A 19,847-nucleotide genomic window follows, 5' to 3' on the forward strand; every position below is an offset into this window, starting at 1 on the left:
TGTAGGTCTACTAGGCATAGAGATATCTGAACATCTTTGCCAAGCGCAAACCAGTACAGAAGTAATCAATAAATTATCGGGGAGGGTGTAACCTTTTTTGCCTTTTTTCACAATCGTTCACAACCATGCCTTTTTTCACAATCGTTTTGGTGGGTCATAGAAAAATGTATTGCTGGCAAAGGGAGGGTCAAGTCTATTTTGACTATAGATCTCAAAACTCGTCCGGTATAGCCCCTTAAATAAAAAACGAAGCGTCCATTATCCGTTCCTCCAGGATAAATGTCTTGTAGCTTTTAAGTTGTTAAACTATTTTACTGATAAAATCTTCAGAGCAGCGCTGACAACACGTTTATGTGCGAGTGTGTGTCCATAGACTGTAAAAAAGGTATGTGCGTTTGGCTGGGAGAGAGGCGTGTCTTATCTATGCATAATAAAACGTAACTGTGTGGCAAAAACATTGAAATTATTTGTCTTTTTTTATCCTATTGTTTACTATATTTATTTACTTGGTCACATATTGCTGTGAGTTTTGGTGCTTTTGCTGTTTTTGGCAGTGAGGACCTTTGAATTTACTGGCCATGTGTTTCATTCAACGTTCTTCAACCAATCAGATTCAAGCATTCAACAGCCCCGTAGTTGAAGTTGAATAGTGTAACGCAGTAGTGTAAGGCATTACTAATCAGAGTGGCTGGTAAGAGTTTAAAAAAAGAAGAGCCTAATTTGCTTAGTTTTGCATGTGTCTTCAAGTCTTTTGAAAGTAAGAGCTACTAAAATAAGCCAAATAATAAATAAATATATAAATAATAAATAAATAAAATTTTTAGATGTCATTTGTTATCTTTATACATTTATCTATAATTGTCTACCATTTGTTGAATGTTTTGCTTTATCAAACATTTTTTCTGAAATCCATGAGTTGTTTTTAAACACTGTTTTGTTTAACTGACAGTTGGCATCATGCCCTGTGCATGTTTCCTTTCAAGTTAAAGTTGTCTTTTCAAAGTAAGAGCTACCTAAATAAGCCAAATGATACAATAGCAGATACAATTTGTTGTCTATCTACCTTTTTGGTAATTATATCTATCATTTGTTGAATATTTTGCTTTATCAAACAGTTTTTATGAAATTAAAATCGTTTTATGCTACCTAATTTAAAGTACTGTTTTATGCAGGTGTGCTGGTTAGAGAACTTATTTCTTGTTTTGATAAAGATAAAAAGGCCACCCGGATGCATCGGTTTGTAACTTGTGTGAACTTGACGGCAGAAATATCCCAGCATTCATTTCGGCATTCGAGGAAGGTGCTGGAAGCAGACAGAGGCAGGTCAGTAAGTCGTTTTTCTACAATTTCGTATGCTACAGTATTTCTTCACTAAATTCACTTCCGAGAACATTTGATGCAAGAAATCAACTGTGTAGATTTCAAATATTGGCATTTTTACGAAAATTTATGGCGAATCGAAAATGTGCTCAAACGTTTTTGGAAGTGAGAATCTCCATAAGCGCCAACGGGTGTAACGTTAGCTAGCGAGCCAACCGGCCCACAGACTAATTTTACCCCCCAGTCAAGAGACCATTGCAGCAGACGACAGCGGAGCAATAATGGCAGAATAAAGCCAGACCCACAACTGTAAGAAAGTTTTGTTTATGTTTGGGTACTGCAGACGGCGTCTGTGTGGGGGTCATCAATTATTACTTACTTATTGCTGTATTCTCTGATAAAATTAGCGAGTTGAGTGAAGCGCGACAGCACCACCTGCGTCTCAAAGTTGTAATTGTCACAGACGTATATTTAAACAGCGCACGGGCCACATTAAAGGGATAGTTCACCCAAAAATGAAAAATCTGTCATTATTTACTCACCCTCATGTTGTTCCAACCCAGTAAGACCTTCGTTCATCTTCGGAACACGAATTATGATATTTTTGATTAAATCTGAGAGATGGATCACTCCTCCATACTAGTCCATAGGCTTCTTAAGGGATTGAAACTTGCCAGCCCCGAAAAGTTATTAAAGACATTGTTAAAATAGTCCAAGTGACTACAGTGGCTCAATCTTAAGTTTATCAAGCGACGAGAATACTTTTTGTGCGCAAAAACAAAACAAAAATAACGACTTTATTTCAACTATTCATTTCCTTCTCTGTTGGCCTCTAGTCAGTTAACGTAGTGTGATAGCGTAGTGCTACATCACACGTAGGCTCACTATTGGCCGACGCTGGTAGGGTTGCCACCCATCCCTTAAAATACGGAATCGTCCCGTATTTGTGTAATAAACAGCACGTCCCTTTTTGAATCAATACGCAAATCATTCCACCCGCATTCTGGGAAGACTCGTCCTATTCTACCCTTGATTGGGTAATACTCGCTGCCATTGTTGGTTTGATTGGTTTGTTTAATACCATCAGGTTCAGAGCCAATCAGAGTCAGAGGAGGGCGGGTCTTTTGGCAGAGAGTTGATAGCAATGCGAGCTCAGAGAAATCAAAGCACCATCTCAGTTCTTCATACCTCAAGCATCTCCCGAAGCAGATAGTCTTACGGGGTCTTATGGGGTTGGAGCAACATGAGGGTGAGTAAATACTGACAGAATTTTCATTTTCGGGTGAACAATCCCTTTAAATTGATCACCAGAATATTTTGCCGTGTTTGGCCCGCGGGCCTTGTAATTGACATTTATGACTTGCGTCGTTACGTCGAACGTGAGCGACTGAAAGGGAACACGTACATTGGCTTAACATTTGTTAATTTAGTCACTGTTGGAAACCCATATAGCAAATGCTTTCACATGTATTTTTCCAGGCTCAATTTTTTTTAAAGATGCTTATTTGTATATGCTTTTAACACCAAGGAGCAAGTATGCAAGCTATTCTTTGCACTTCTTGGCCTATTTGAATAGTAAAATCAAGATTTGATTGCCAAATGTGGGTGTCCTGCTCATAAGACGGTGACAAGAAATGATCAGAACCAAATGATATAAAACAATGCGTTTTAGCATTTTTTTAATTCCCTGTTGTTTACTCTGTTGCATTAGACATTGCTTGAATTAAATTTATACATATTCATTGGTTGGAGTAGTTTGTAATATGTACAATTAAAATCACTTTTGCACCAAAAAAAAAAAAACTTCACATAGTTAACTTAAATTAACATGCTTTCCTCAGAGTTGTCCACTGGCAACATAGGTATTTGTTCCTTTCTGGCAGTGAGGCGTGTTATTTTGAGCATAGTTGTTTCTTGTACTGTAGTATGTGAAGGAGGGGCTCAAAGGGGTTCATGCTGCTTTCTGTTCACAAGCTCTCTTACACCTCTATAAAAAGACGTTCACTCATCCTCTGAGCACCAGACAGGTGACATCCAAAGGTTTGTACGCCTTATTTTCTTCTTGTTTATTTGTAGTCATCTTTTGTGCATTAATGTTTGAACATCATTTTATCAAGCTCTGTTTTGTGGAACTGTCAGTTTGTTGTTGAATGACTTTGATTTCACCATGATATTTAAAAATAACCTCATGATTTGTAGGTCTCTTTTTAACATGAAAGGGCATATATTGTGAGGAATCATTAATATCATTTTTTATGATTTAATAATATAATTTAATAATTAAATTATATTAATTATATATAATATATGACATTATAATATAGGCCTGTACTACTGTAGTTGTAAAAAAAATTGAATTTAACTATTGTCAGAAAAAAATGTTTTTGTCTTGTATATTTGGTAAATGCTTTTTTTTTTTATCCTGAAAAGATAAATGATCAACCATAAACATCCCATTTCCATTCAATCCAAGTGTGGCGCAAATATTCAGAATATATAAAAAAATCTGCTGAGCATTTGGCTGAAGATAAATCACATTTTTACTCCTTGTTGAGCAGTACTGAATTATCAAGGTCCTGTTGCTGAAGTTGTTTTCAGTAATTGCTGCTTATTGGTACAATAACTTTTGTCTCTTTTCAGCCACTATGCTGTACTTTCTGAGCTTCATTTTGCTTCTGGGTGAGACACACACATATATGCACACAAATCTTTCTATTTAAAAATTAATACACATTGTGTATGTGACTCCCCTAAACTTTTAGTATTTTTCAAACAGCCTATGTAGAAAATGCAGCCGTCAGTACATCCAGTTTAACCAGTACAACCAATAATGCTATGGTGAGATTGGTGAATGGTGTGAATCGCTGTTCTGGAAGGGCTGAGATTTACAGTGACGACTGGGGCACCATTTGTGTAGAAGGGCTGGATGAAGTCGAAGGCCAAATGATCTGCATAGAAGCAGGTTGCGGTCCTTTCATGTCCATGCACTCTGGTAGTTTGTTTGGAGAGGGTTCGGGACCATTACTGACAGATGACATGAACTGTTTTGGGAATGAGAGCTCGGTGCTCGACTGCGATTGGGATAACCACACCGACGCGTGTGACCACACGAAAGATGCTGGAGTTGTCTGTGACTGTAGGTAACATTCACGTTATTCTCTAAATCATATATCATTCCAACACTCCTAAAAATAAAGGTTCCAAAAGGGAGATTTCGAGAGAATATTTCGAGGAGAATCACTTTGGGGTCCCTAAAGAACCTTTCATGTCAAGAATATTTTAATAATTCAAAGAACCTTTTTTTCACTATTAAAGATTAAAGAACATTTGGTGCAATGGGAAGGTTCCATGGATGTTAAAGGTCATGGAATCATCAATGCCAACAAAGAACCTTTATTTTTAAGAGTGAAAGAACTTTTAAAACATTTCATTTTCACTTCCACAGCCATCATAAGGCTTCAACAAGGCAGTGGCATGTGTTCAGGGAGAGTGGAGATTTTCCATAACAGAGAGTGGGGAACGGTCTGTGACACCAACTGGGATCGCATGGATGCATTGGTGGCGTGCACAGAACTGGGTTGTGGAAATCCAGTGGCTTTATACTACAATGCTTATTTCAAACAGGGATCGGGTAAAGTATGGATGGATGGCGTCAACTGCACCGGCCAAGAGACATCACTGAAAGATTGTGTGTTTAGCGGTTGGGGAGCGAGCAGCTGTACACATGCGGATGATGCTGGAGTCACCTGTTCACGTAAGTACGCCCACTTGAATCTGAAATTAAAGTAAAAAAATACACTTTATTATTACATGCACAAATTTTTGTCAATCCAAGTTCACACTTGTCCGTTTTTGGGATTGACAAACGCGTTTACTTACAAGTGTGAGTCTCGAAATGTCCTGTTCACGCAAATATTGGTTTTATTATCAAAGTTCGGGAGGAGCATGTTTATATAATTAACCTAATTAACACGGGAGGAAAACATTCAGTTTATCAACTAAGGAGATAAGAGCATACCTCTTGTTCCATGACAGTTTCCCAGCATTCCTCCACCACCCCACTATTTCTATCCCAACCTGGGATGGGGTGAGTACTCTGGGTTCTGGGTCTAAGTGTGAACTCATGAACCGTAGGGAAAATTTAATGTTGATGACCCATTCACGTTATTGTCTAAATCATATTTCACGAGTTCACACTTACATCAATTAACAGAGTAAAGATTATGCGTATTTGTTGTACTGTCCGGGGGGAGGGCTCCAAACTCTGAATTTTTGCCCGAACCCAGAGTACTCCCCCCATTGTAAGTGTATGTGGGACTAGAAGTCAGGAAATGGGGTGGTGGAGGGATGCTTTTAAACTGTCAACAAACGGAGGTAAGTTTTCTGTATATATACACCTCTTGACTATTGATTGAGTTGATTAGCAGAATGTGCTCCACCCGTGTCCAATTAGGTTTGATTGTCTGAGTGTGCTCCACGTGTGTTTAATTAGGTTTAATTTTCTGAATGTGCTCCTCCCGAATTTTGTTAATAAAACATCATATCATTCCAACACTCCAAAAAATAAAGGTTCCAAAAGGGAGATTTCGAGAGAATATTTCGAGGAGAATCATTTTGGGGTCCCTAAAGAACCTTTCATGTGAAGAATATTTTAATAATTCAAAGAACCTTTTTTCACTATTAAAGATTAAAGAACATTTGGTGCAATGGGAAGGTTCCATGGATGTTAAAGGTCATGGAATCATCAATGCCAACAAAGAAACTTTATTTTTAAGAGTGAAAGAACTTTCATAACATTTCATTTTCACTTCCACAGCCATCATAAGGCTTCAACAAGGAAGTGGCATGTGTTCAGGGAGAGTGGAGATTTTCCATAACAGAGAGTGGGGAACGGTCTGTGACACCAACTGGGATCGCATGGATGCATTGGTGGCGTGCACAGAACTGGGTTGTGGAAATCCAGTGGCTTTATACTACAATGCTTATTTCAAACAGGGATCGGGTAAAGTATGGATGGATGGCGTCGACTGCACCGGCCGAGAGACATCACTGAAAGATTGTGTGTTTAGCGGTTGGGGAGCGAGCAGCTGTACACATGCGGATGATGCTGGAGTCACCTGTTCAGGTAAGTACGCCCACTTGAATCTGAAATTAAAGTAAAAAAAAATACATTTTATGATTACATGCACAAATTTTTGTCAATCAAAGGCTACGTTAACAATTGTCCGTTTTTGGGATTTACAAACTTTTAATAGTGTCACTATTACACTATTACTTACAAGTGGGAGTCTCGAAATGTCCTGTTCACGCAAATAATGGTTTTATTATCAAAGTTCGGGAGGAGCACATGTATATAATTAACCTTATACACATGGGAGGAAAACTATCAGTTAATCAACTAAGGAGATAAGAGCATACCTCTGATCCATGACAGTTTCCCAGCATTCCTCCACCACCCCATCTCCTCACTTCTAACTATTTCTATCCCAACCTGGGATGGGGGTGAGTACTCTGGGTTCTGGGTCTAAGTGTGATCTCATGAACCGTAGGGAAAACTTAAAGTTGATGTCCCTACCATAACAAACTTTAAATACTTTTGACATTTTTTGCATTGACCTCTTTAGGTATAGGTTAGGGTTAGCTGACAAATTCTGACAAATATATTAGAAGTTTATATATATATATATATATATATATATATATATATATAGTCTCCACTGAGCAGTTCGAAGCACATAAATGAACAATTGGACATTCGTAAGCAATGATCTCATAAACGGTGACGAGCGCGTCGGAGCTGTGGTCCTACACGCCGGGACGAACGACATCAGGCTGCGGCAGACGGAGGTTCTGAAGAAGGACTACAGAAGCCTGATCGAGACGGTTCGCAGCACATCGCCTGAAGCAACTATCATCGTGTCTGGACCGCTTCCCACGTACCGACTAGGACAAGAAAGGTTCAGTAGATTATTTGCTCTAAATGAATGGTTAATGTCATGGTGTAATGAACAGAAACTGCTCTTTGTAAATAATTGGAATCTGTTCTGGGAGCGACCTAGGCTCTACCGTGCTGATGGCCTGCACCCCAGCAGAATCGGAGCGGCTGTTCTGTCCGACAACATCTCCAAGACGTTACACACCATATGACTAGTAAGTCAAAGTCCAAATCACAGTCTTTGCTGTCCCAACTTAATTGATATAAGTAGTGTAGAACATTATATAGAAACTGTGTCTATTCCTCGCTTAGTGAGGCCAAACAATAAATCTAGTGTAGGATCTAGCAAAAATCTTATTGTAATTAAACCAGAAAATCTAAATATCAGTGAACAAAAACAATTTCTAAAGCTAGGTCTTCTAAACATTAGATCGCTCACACCTAAGGCGGTTATTGTAAATGAAATGGTCACAGATAATAGTTTCGATGTACTTTGCCTTACTGAAACCTGGCTTAAACCAAATGATTATTTCGGTCTAAATGAGTCCACTCCACCAGGATACTGTTATAAGCATGAGCCCCGTCTGATCGGTCGTGGCGGCGGGGTTGCAACAATCTATAGAGATATTCTTAATGTTACTCAGAAAACAGGTCACAGGTTTAATTCGTTTGAAGTACTTGTGCTAAATGTTACGCTCTTAGATGCAAGAAACAAATCCATATTATCTCTAGCCTTGGCTACCCTATATAGACCTCCAGGGCCCTATGCTGATTTTCTAAAAGAGTTTGCATACTTTCTCTCAGATCTATTGGTCAATGTCGATAAAGCAATAATTGTTGGAGACTTTAACATACACGTAGATAATACAAATGATGCGTTAGGGACTGCGTTTACAGATTTATTAAACTCCTTTGGGGTCACGCAAAACGTCAGCGGTCCCACTCATCGTCTAAATCATACACTAGATTTAATTATATCATATGGAACCAATCCAACTGATATAAATATTATACCGCAAAGTGATGATCTCACTGATCATTACATGGTAACTTGTATAATACGTACTGCTGAAATTTGTCACGTTGCGCAACGTTATCGACCAGGCAGAACAATCCTTCCAACCACTATAGATAGATTCTCAAATAGCTTACCTGATCTATCTCAGCTGCGCAGTGCACCCAAACAAACAGATGAACTAGAGGAAATGACTAGCAGTTTGAGCACCATGTTCTCTAGTACACTAGATATTGTTGCACCAATTAGATTAAAAAAGGTAAGAGAGAAAACTAAAGCACCATGGTACAACAGTGCTACGCATGCAATCAAGAGAGAAACTCGTAACTTAGAGCGTAAATGGAAACAAACTAATTTAGAGGTCTTTAGAATCGCGTGGAAAGACAGTATGTCACGTTATAAAAAGGCTCTAAAAGCAGCAAGGGCTGAGCATCTCCGCAAACTAATAGAAAATAACCAAAATAATCCAAGGTTTTTATTCAACACCGTGGCTAGACTAACAAATAAACAAACATCACCAGAGCAAAATATTCCATTACAATATAGTAGTAATGATTTTATGAATTACTTCAATGAGAAAATAGAAAGCATCCGAAACACAATTGTAAATATACAATCCTCTATGATGTCTTATGATTCAGCCTCAATTATGGCCCCTCTAGAACAACTACACCGATTTACAACTATAGGACAGGAAGAGCTAAATAAACTTATCATTGCATCGAAACCAACAACATGTTTATTAGATCCAATACCCACTAAACTACTGAAAGAAGTGTTACCTGTAGTCGAAGAGCCTCTTCTTAATATTATTAACTCGTCTTTATTTTTAGGTCATGTTCCAAAAATATTCAAGCTGGCAGTAATAAAACCTCTCATTAAGAAACCGCAATTAGATCCAAATAACTTAGCAAATTACAGACCCATCTCAAATCTTCCATTTATGTCTAAAATACTAGAAAAAATTGTGTCCGCTCAATTGTGCTCTTTCTTACAAGAAAATGATATCTATGAAAAATTCCAGTCGGGATTCAGACCGCATCATAGCACAGAAACTGCGCTAGTTAAAATTACAAATGATTTACTTTTAGCTTCTGACCAAGGCTGTATCTCAATACTAGTTCTACTCGATCTAAGCGCTGCGTTCGACACTATCGATCATAAAATACTCCTGGATCGACTACAAAACTACACTGGTGTTCAGGGACAGGCATTAAGCTGGTTTAGATCTTACTTATCAGACCGTTACCATTTTGTCTGTCTAAATGGGGAAAAATCAAAGATAACGTCAGTAGACTATGGAGTGCCGCAAGGATCGGTGTTAGGCCCTCTGCTATTCTCAATATATATGCTGCCACTTGGTAATATTATAAGAAAACATGGAATTAATTTCCACTGTTATGCTGATGACACTCAATTATATATCTCATCACGACCAGATGAAAACACTAACTTATCTAAATTGACAGAGTGTCTAAATGATATAAAATGCTGGATGACGTGTAATTTCCTGCTATTAAATTCAGATAAAACGGAGGTACTACTTATTGGTCCAAAAAACTACCCACAAAATCCCTTACAATACAACTTTAATTTAGAAGGATGTCCTGTTACTTTATCCACTACAGTAAAAGACCTGGGTGTTATACTAGACCGCAACTTGACTTTCGAAAATCATATTTCATATATTACAAGAACAGCCTTTTTCCACCTTAGAAACATTGCTAAGCTACGCAACATGCTATCTGTTTCTGATGCAGAAAAGTTAGTTCATACTTTCATGACCTCGAGACTAGATTACTGTAATGCTTTATTAGCTGGCTGTCCTACATCCTCAATTAACAAGCTACAGTTAGTGCAAAATGCAGCTGCTAGAGTTCTTACTAGATCAAGAAAATATGATCATATAACACCTATTTTATCATCTCTACACTGGTTACCTATTAAGTTACGTATCAATTACAAAGTATTCCTACTGACCTATAAAGCCCTAAATGGTTTAGCTCCTGTGTATTTAACAGACCTTCTATCGCCATACAATCCATCGCGCTCTTTAAGATCACTAAATTCGAGGCTTCTGGTCATTCCTAGGATATCTAAGTCCACTAAAGGAGGGAGGGCGTTCTCGCATTTAGCTCCTAAACTCTGGAATAGCCTTCCTGATATTGTACGAGCCTCAGACTCGCTGTCCCAGTTTAAAACTAGATTAAAGACGCATCTCTTTAACCAAGCATTCACTTAATGCTTAACCTTTGATACTGCTGAATCGGTTCGAATGCATTAACATTATGAACATCAGCTATGCTAATTATTTCCCATCTGCCTTTCTGCTGTTATCTCGGGACGCTAGTCCCGAGGTAAATAGCGTTCGTCAGCTCCAGTTTGTATCCAGCCTCTCACGGAGACTTCAGATGCCCCAACGCCTGTGAAGAGACGACTCGACGCCTGTGAAGAGACGACTCAAAGCCGGCGATATGTTATGCCATAAATTAATACTTGATTAACTAACTGTATTTTTCTATGTACATTTCCGAAATGCAATTTCTGTAAAGCTGCTTTGAGACAATGTGTATTGTGAAAAGCGCTATACAAATAAATTTGAATTGAATTGAATTGAATAAAAAAAATATGGTAAACATGTGCTTAAAGGGGTCATATAATGCCCTTTTTGCACAAGTTAATATGAATGTTTAGGGTCTAAATGAAAACTTTGTAATATACTTTTATTAAAAATTCTCATTAGTATTGTAAGAAAAGACTAATTTTGCCTGGGCAAAAACAGCTCTGTTTTCAGCACGCCGTTTCAGTGCATATGCCTTTAAATGATAATGAGCTTTGCTCACTCCGCCCCTCTGTTCTGTGGGGCGTTTTGACACAACTGCACGTGGAGTGTTGCCTTGACAACAGTTGAGGGTATATTTTACAACAAGAATGGCAGCAGGAGTCTCTGAGGAAACATCTGTTCAACCATACCAATTTGAACCGGAGTCGGACCCGGAACAAGATGACCGAAGAAGTTCAACAATTAAGGCTCGAACAGGACGTTTCTGAAAGTTTGGTTAACGTAATGTCACTTTGATCTATTTTTGTATGTACTGGCAAAGTAGAGTAGTGGGATACACACACTATGTGTTTACTGATGTATAGGTTAGTTCGCTGACAGATTGATGTTGAAAAACTTACACCCAAGAACAGAACACCACAATCGCAACAATGGCGACTACGATGACAGCTTGCCCAGGGCGGGTCTGTGTTGAAACTCTGCCGTCAATTATCAATCGTGGGAGGGGCGTCCGATCTAGTGATGTCACAAGATCAAACGGCTCAATTTTAGGCAGGGGAAAACATATAAGGAGATTAAAACAAAAACACTGGATGGATTTTATCATTATATGATGGTTGTGTACAGGCACTGCCAACACACATTTTAGTACAATCAACTTGTTAAAGTGCATGTACCATTATATGACCCCTTTAAGGTATTTTTGTATCTTATATATTTGAATTATATTCAAGCGTTTACATGCTAAGTTATTTCCTATTGATTGAATTATTTCAGGTCTACACCACCCCAATCGAAATATCATTCAGATCGAGCTCATTTGGATCAAATTAAGTTTTTGCATGAAGGCTTTTCAATCTAATTTCTAACAGATTATTTGAGTACATGTAAACATAGCTACTGCTGGTGGTGCATTTTTTAAACAAATGTCCTCCTTTCTCTTCTTTAGAGGTTAGGCTTATAGATGGAGAAAACTCTTGCTCCGGGAGGGTGGAGGTCTTCTATGATGGTTATGGGTGGGGGACGGTTAGTGATGACGGCTGGAATCTGTTGGGTGGAGATGTGATCTGCAAACAGGTCGCTTGTGGGAGTGTGCTGAGTGTCAAGGGTGGATCTTTTTTTAAGAAGGGTTCAGGTAGTATATGGATGTATGATACCAATTGTGTTGGGACTGAACCCTCTCTGAAAAGATGTATTCCAGGGATAAACAAGAATATATCGATTACACACAACAATGATGCAGGAGTTGTCTGCAGAGGTAAGTGTGAATGACAAACTCTGGGAACTACAATGATTACGTCAAGATTGCATGTCAAATGCAACGTGAATTCATTTGAATTATTCTCCTTTCAGATGTCAAACTGGTAAATGGCCCACACATTTGTTCTGGCACAGTACAGGTTCATTATAGTGGAGATTGGGGCACAGTTTGTCACAACAATTGGGATCTACTGGATGGTCTTGTGCTGTGTCGAGAGCTGGGCTGTGGTCCTCTTATACAGACATACACTGGAGCTTATTCCTGGATCGGTTCAGGTAACATATTGATGGATAATTTACTGTGTACCGGGAGTGAGTCCTCACTGAAGGAGTGCAAATCTGGCTCTGTAGACAGCCTCTGTAGACATTCTCAGGATGCAGGAGTCGCCTGCAGAGGTAAATTCAAACAAGAAGAGGCTTAAATTGAACAAATGAGCTTATTTATACTTTATTTAGTATTGCAAGAAAAGAATAGGACCATGTTGAAAATTTCAGGGCTAGTTGTCACTCTTTTCCCTCTCAGAGTGGGTTTGATTTCGACAGTCAGTTTCTAAATAGACTCAAAACTTTAGTCTTTAAAAGCTTATGGACATTTCCACCGCTACGGACCCTTTTCACATTTCTGTGGTTCTCAGAAGCAGAAGTCGTCATAGTTGGGTAAAATTCTATATTGGTGAACGGAAATTACAACAAATATATTTTTTGCATTCCCATTTGCCATAATAGCAAATAATTCACAATAGCTTTTCTCTGATTTTCTAAAAGAGGATAAAAATGTATTATGTTGGTCAGAAAAGAGAAATGTTGCCGAAACCATTTTACTGATAATGCCAAGTTAGTAAAACAGTTTTAAAGTTACATTATTTGAAAAAATAAAAATAAAATATATATTACAAATCTTGCTATATGTACAGTGTTAATAACCCTGTAAACAGATCATCACAGTCTGTGAAAAGGGTCCTTTAAAAAAGTTAATTTAATACTTGTTTACCTTTTGTGCCACAAAAGCTATTCACAATGGTAAACTAACATTACAATGTAAAATGTGTTTAAAAATATACACTGTCATGAAGTAGACTACAGTCTACAGTCTATTTCATGACTGTGTATATTTTTTAACCAATTTGAACAATTAAAGCAAATATGGAAAATGTGTTTTGGCCAACAAATTAAAAAGATTTTTTAAAATTAAATAATTTATAAATTGTACATATCAAACACGTGACAACCAGCTCTGACTTGAAATGTATAAAAGATAATATGTATACAGTTATTGTTATATGTATGTTGTCTGAGATATGTACTTACTCTGTCTCCCAGATGTGAGATTGGTAAATGGAGGCAGCAGTTGTTCTGGAAGGGTGGAGGTTCTTTTATACAATCAGTGGGGAACTGTTTGTGGAGACAGTTGGGATATGACTGACGCTAAAGTTGTCTGTAGAGAGCTGGGCTGTGGAAGTCCGGTAGAGGTAAAGACAGATGGTTATTTCAGAGCTGGTATAGGACGAATATGGATGGATGACGTTAACTGTGCAGGCACTGAGGCCTCAGTGAAGAACTGTCCATCACGGGGATGGGGAGTACACAACTGTGTGCACGCAAAGGATGCAGGTGTCATCTGCCGAGGTAAACTAGATGTCTAAGAACTTTCTAACTGCATTTTCTTACTTTTTATTTAATTAAATTTTTTATACATGTATATGTTTCTAAAATATATACCCATGTATGGGCCCTTTTCGCATTTCCGAGGTTCTCAGAAGCTGAAGTCATCATAGTTGGATTAACTTCAATAGTGGAGAACAAAAACGGTCAAATTTGCCGTAACTCCCTCAACCGTTGTATTAGAAACACTCACACAGCAGCATTAACTAGTTTTCTATAATTGAATGCTAAGGCAATTAAACGCAAAGTTTATTGCTATAAATGTACATGTTTTTTTTTTTTAATGATAATAACTGGAAATGCATCATCAGTCTGTGAAAAGACTTATCACTACTTTATTACTTTAATTAGGGGGCTATTTACTCTGTTCGTCAACTGTTTGAATATCACAATTGCAACTGGATCTTGGTGAAATGCAAGGTTACTTATAGTCAACAAAATGTGTAAAGGGGGCAATCAAAATTAAGTATTACCGAAAATACTGTATTAAATTATGTTACAAATACAGGTTACACTTATTTTAATTTGTCTATGTTACTGTGTAATTATATATTTAAATACTGAGCAATAATACTTAACTATACGTACTTACAGCATATTGTTTTAGGATGACATAACTTGATTTCAAGATAGGATGAGAAAGTCATTACTTCAGGGTTAGGGTTAAGATTAGGGTGTGGTTTAGGGTTTGTTGCATGTCATTATGCACAATTTATAGTAATTACTATAGTAACTATGTGAAATAAAGTGTGACCCAAATGCATTGAATTATGGTCAGATGGACATATGTATTTTTACACAGCTATTATTAAAGGTACAATATGTAGGATTTTTGCAGTAAAATATCCAAAAACCACTAGGCCAATGTTATATATTTTGTTTAGTTGATTACTTACAATATCCCAAATGTTTCAAACTATTTGTAAATCGTGAGAAAATTGCGATTTTAACCAAGGAAACGGGACGTGTGAGCAGGGGTGAGGAGTCGCCAGTCAATGACGTCATATCTGCGTTACCCTCGGTTTCCGCCGGGTTTGGGCTCGCACTGCCATAGTAACCATGGCGAAAGACGTTGACAACTGGGCTATGCCCGTTATGCCTAGCAGGATGCTCACGCTGTTGTTGTTTTGTTTAAACATTATGGACCATGGCAAGCAGACTTTGAGACAAGAAGAGGACTAAAACGAAGATCATCATCTTTCGAGATGCCGAGAGCTCCACATCCGCGACTAACTTCGACTTGACAGAGACGCGAGTGTTGCATGTACTTTATTAGACAGGTGAGCAAATGTACATAAAACTATCAATGTTATTTAGTTCAACATGATGAAATGTTAGAATATGATCTGTATGATATTCTTATGTTGATCTAAACTACTTCAGAATCTGAATCAGAATCAGAAAGAGCTTTATTGCCAAGTGTGCTTGCACACACAAGGAATTTGTTTTGGTACTGAGGCTTCCAGTGGACATATACAAATACAGATACAACAAGAAACATAATCCTACAAATTATAAGAATAAAAAATAGAAATATATGAGAATAAAAGTATCACAGTTGGGTTTAGTCAGAATAGTCGACATTTACAGATTTACAGATTATGAACAGTTTTACAGTGTTTTGAATATTATAAATAAATAAATCTACATATAAGTATCGCCTGAGTTGTAGGGTATTGCACTAAACAGTGGGAGTATTGCACTTAAGGCATATGCCTTGGGAGATATGTTAACTGTTCAGGAGGGAAATGGCCTGTGGGAAGAAACTGTTCCTGTGCCGATATGTTCTAGTGGCCAGAGATCTGAGTCTCCGTCTTGACGGTAACAGTTCGAACAGGTGGTGTCCAGGGTGAGTGGAGTCTGTGATGATTTTACCTGCTCTCTTCCTCATTCTGGAAGAGTACAGATCCTGGAGGTTTGGCAGGGGGGCACCAATGATCCTCTCCGCAGTCCGGACTGTCCGTTTTAGTCTCCTGATGTCTGATTTGGTAGCTGAACCAAACCAGACAGTGATGGAAGTGAATAAGACAGACTCGATGACGGCTGAGTAGAACTGAATGAGCAGCTCCTGTGGCAAATTTCAGGAGCTTGACAGAGGGGTCTTTAGAAGTGCAGTCATTAGTGTACAGGGAGAAGAGCAGTGGGGAGAGAAAGCACCCTTGGGGTGCGCCAGTGCTGGTGGTGAGAGTCCTGGATGTGTGTTTCCCCAGTCTCACTCGCTGCTGCCGGTCCGTCAGGAAGCTGGAGACCCACTAACAGATCGAGAATGGTATGGAGAGCTGGGTCAGTTTGGCTGTGAGAAGATCAGGCATGATGGTATTGAAGGCCGAACTGAAGTCCACAAAGAGGATCTTTGCATAAGTCCCAGGTCTGTCGAGATGTTGCAGGATATAATGCAGTCCCATGTTGACTGCATCATCCACAGACCTGTTTGCTCTGTAAGCAAACTGAAAGGGATCCAGCAGGGGTCCAGTGATGTCCTTCAGGTGGGCCAACACCAGTCTTTCAAACGACTTCATGAACACAGACGTGAGAGCGACAGGTCTGTAGTCATTAAATCCAGTTATTTTGGGTTTTTTGGGTACCGGAATGACAGTGGAGTGCTTGAAGCAGCAGGGAACTTCACACTGCTCCAATGATCTGTTGAAGATCTGCGTGAAGACCGGGGCCAGTTGGTCAGCGCAGGCTTTTTACTTAGTCTCATAAAGCCAACACAACCTAACTAACAACATTCAACACACTCAAATGCCGTTTAGTGTGATAGTGTAACTGTTAGAGTAGAATGAAATGTCCTTATTCTTTTATATCCGCGGGACTCACGTCGCGTGTGGCCCTGGTATACATCTAGCAATCTCGCCCTGCTTCACACCACAGTCATGCTAAAAACATCAATGTATTCACTCATCCATAAAAGATCCATCAGCTTGACGACATGATCCATAATTCAGCTTAATGTGGAATATACGTCATCAATATACGCCTTTGTTATTGTAAGAGGTACGACCCCTGGTGGCGAAAAATCCTGCATATTGTACCTTTAATGTAAACATAGCAAGCGGCAACCTCCCCGTCTCTCTCTTGAAACCAACACTGAAGTGAATTAAACTGCAATTCATCGACTGGCCGCTTGAAAGTGAGTCAAATCTGTATCTCCCCCATGTTAAAATCCCCAACTTTACAGCAGAAAAAAAATATGTTTACAGCCTGGAGCTGTAAGTGGTTTTGGTCTATATAGCTAATCTTGCCCTCATGACAACTGTGAGGGGGGTCAATTTTTTTACAACTCATCCGTTTAAATTATATTAAGCCTTAAAGTTCTGCATAATTAAGGTCCGTGGCCACTTGAGTGACTGGTGGATTGAGGCTGCTGTAACTGCTATCCGATGTTTGTCTATCTGTTATCGTCACCCTCAGCTAATTCCAGCAGCTGCTGTACTTGCCATCTCTGCAGTGTTTGTGCTTTTTTTCGGGATTATTTCATACACTTTAATGCACACATTATACCTTTGGCCACGGCGTTGGATTCCGTCGTTGTCGAGTATGGAGAGAACAACCAGCGCTGTATTTCCAGTTGTTTTCCTCGCATGCACTAATGTCTGACAATTTCGTTGCTTTTTGGAGTATACAGGGTACACTCGTTATGCGGTACCATAGCTCTCACGGAACAGATATGTTTTTTTAACTTTTAAGTGTTAAATAAAAAGTACCGTGAGATGAAATCCTGCAGGTGTCAGTGCTTTCTCTCCGTCCATGAAATAGATGCACACCCTTGAATGAGCACGGATTTATAGTGCATTTACTTGAACTTCTGAGGTAATACTTTTTGGTTTAACCCATTTGAGAAATTGAGAGGCGGCCAATATCAGATTTTAAAATCGACTGAACTGAATAAAGCTTTTCACGAACTTGACGTGCGATGCCGCGCTGAGTGACATGTAACTTTATGCGCATGAATCACTGTTATACGCACAAGCTCAGAGCAATATTGTAAGTCACTGCATAATAATAAATTTTTAACTAGCAGAATAATAATGCATCACGATACACATAGTCTCACTTTTAGTTACGCCTTTTAATTATTATAGTATTTCGAAGGGCAAAAACATGAACTTTAACTATTGGCTTTACTTCTACATTCAGCTGTCGCTTTAGCGCGAGGCCAGTAGCATAGCATTAGCACCTCAGCTCCACCCACGTCCCGCCTCTTTGCCCATTTTCTTTTATCCGGGAGTGACGAGAGATGACGCACTGCCAAGTTGGCGACGGTTGGCCACGCCAACTTTAGGCTTCAAAAACGCTCTTCAGAAACCTACGGGTGACGTCACGGACACTACGTCCATATTTTTTTACAGTCTATGAAACATAGAGACAGATCAGGAACTCTTCTGACTTCTTTCTAGAGGTGAAGTTGGTGAATACGAACAACCCCTGTCAGGGCACAGTGCAGGTGTTTCATGATGGCAGGTGGGGAACAGTGTGCCATAACAGCTGGGATATCGCAGATGGTTTAGTACTATGTAGAGAGCTGGGCTGTGGTGGAAACTCAGAGCCCTTGACAAATGCCCATTTTGGGACCGGCACGGGGCCGATATGGATGGATTCCCTCAGATGCAGAGGAGACGAGTCAAACCTCAGGAACTGCAAATTTGGTGGGTGGGGAAACCATCAATGCATTCATGCATATGATGCAGGAATCATCTGCAGAGGTGGGTCCATGACCAAACCAGAATCTGTTCTCTGCATTTGCAAATATTAACCAAGAAAATGTATGTCTATATTAAACATAAAATGATTAACTTAAACCATATGACATCATGCAAAAATACAACAACAACAACTGTAATAACATGAAACAACAACAATATAAAACCAAATTCTTAAAAGAAATGCATGGTTCAGTTATCTTGGGGAATGAGCATATATCATATTAAGATTTGCTATCTCCTTTACAGAGATTAGAAATGTGCTCAGGATTAAGGTGAACGCTAACTCTGTTAATCTCAACGAGCCTTCACACATGACAAAGATACTGGACAAAGTAAGGAATTTTCCTAATTCAATTACCTTTTTTCACTTTTCTATTGTTGCCATTGAGAGTCTGTGGTCTCGTTCATCTGAATTGCACAGATTAAAAAAGAGGTCCAAAAGAATGGAAATTTCTCTGTCAAGTGGAGAACTCAGTCGAATGGGCAAGTGTTTCAGTAAACAGAAATGATTTGATCCCTGACAGGTTTGTAAACTCCTTGTATGGGCTCATTTTAAATATGTAACTTAAATATAGAATTTTTATTCAAATTTACAGGTTTTTGTATCTGTTGTTTCCACAGGAGACACATAAGAAATGGCCTTTCATGCATTTCAAGAGAACAGCATTTCTTGCAGAATCATCCTGATGAAGAAGACATTTTAGAAGTGTTTGTATACTGAAAAGGGTTTCATAAAAAAAAGGATAATATAAAGAACATCAATGTTTAAGTTTCAGCGGGTCAAAGTCAGTGAAGGTTTGTCATCATTTTGAAGGCCATTGTCATTGGTTGGAGGTGAAAGGAAAATAAAAAAGTACTTTAAAACTTTGATTTTCTTTACAAGTTCACATGTTTATTTGATTTCTGATGCAATATAGTTTAATACAGCTAGCATAACCTCCTAAAATATTTAAATTCTGTAAGATAGATTTGAGTTTTTAGAGTCTGTGTTTTCTTGGTTTTCCGTCATTCAAAAAGGACCTGTGAATATAACAGGTTTATAATTAAAATATCAAATTATAATATTACATAAATATATGTAGTACAACACCATTCAGTTTACAAACCTGTAGCTGTTTTCTGTTTGTGAAATACCTGATCATCAGGCTGTGTTCTCCAGTTCACACT

The 19,847-nt window shown here is 38.6% G+C and overlaps 1 protein-coding gene across 1 annotated transcript; it reads left to right on the forward strand.

The window, feature by feature from the left end:
- Window positions 1-1,232: 1,232 nt before the first annotated feature.
- Window positions 1,233-19,530, forward strand: LOC143744169 (scavenger receptor cysteine-rich domain-containing protein DMBT1-like). The gene is made up of 14 exons (XM_077235583.1): window positions 1,233-1,323; window positions 3,246-3,360; window positions 3,961-3,999; window positions 4,097-4,456; window positions 4,766-5,106; window positions 5,356-5,407; window positions 6,137-6,445; window positions 12,002-12,310; window positions 12,406-12,708; window positions 13,633-13,938; window positions 18,375-18,680; window positions 18,927-19,012; window positions 19,102-19,204; window positions 19,302-19,530. The coding sequence occupies exons 3-13, from the start codon at window positions 3,966-3,968 to the stop codon at window positions 19,177-19,179; spliced, it is 2,484 nt and encodes an 827-aa protein (XP_077091698.1). The 5' UTR covers window positions 1,233-1,323; window positions 3,246-3,360; window positions 3,961-3,965; the 3' UTR covers window positions 19,180-19,204; window positions 19,302-19,530.
- The last annotated feature ends 317 nt before the right edge of the window (window positions 19,531-19,847 follow it).

Source organism: Siphateles boraxobius, unplaced genomic scaffold (assembly GCF_051911475.1).
Source record: "Siphateles boraxobius isolate OS27281-9 unplaced genomic scaffold, OSU_SipBor_1 2, whole genome shotgun sequence".
NCBI lineage: Eukaryota > Metazoa > Chordata > Actinopteri > Cypriniformes > Leuciscidae > Siphateles > Siphateles boraxobius.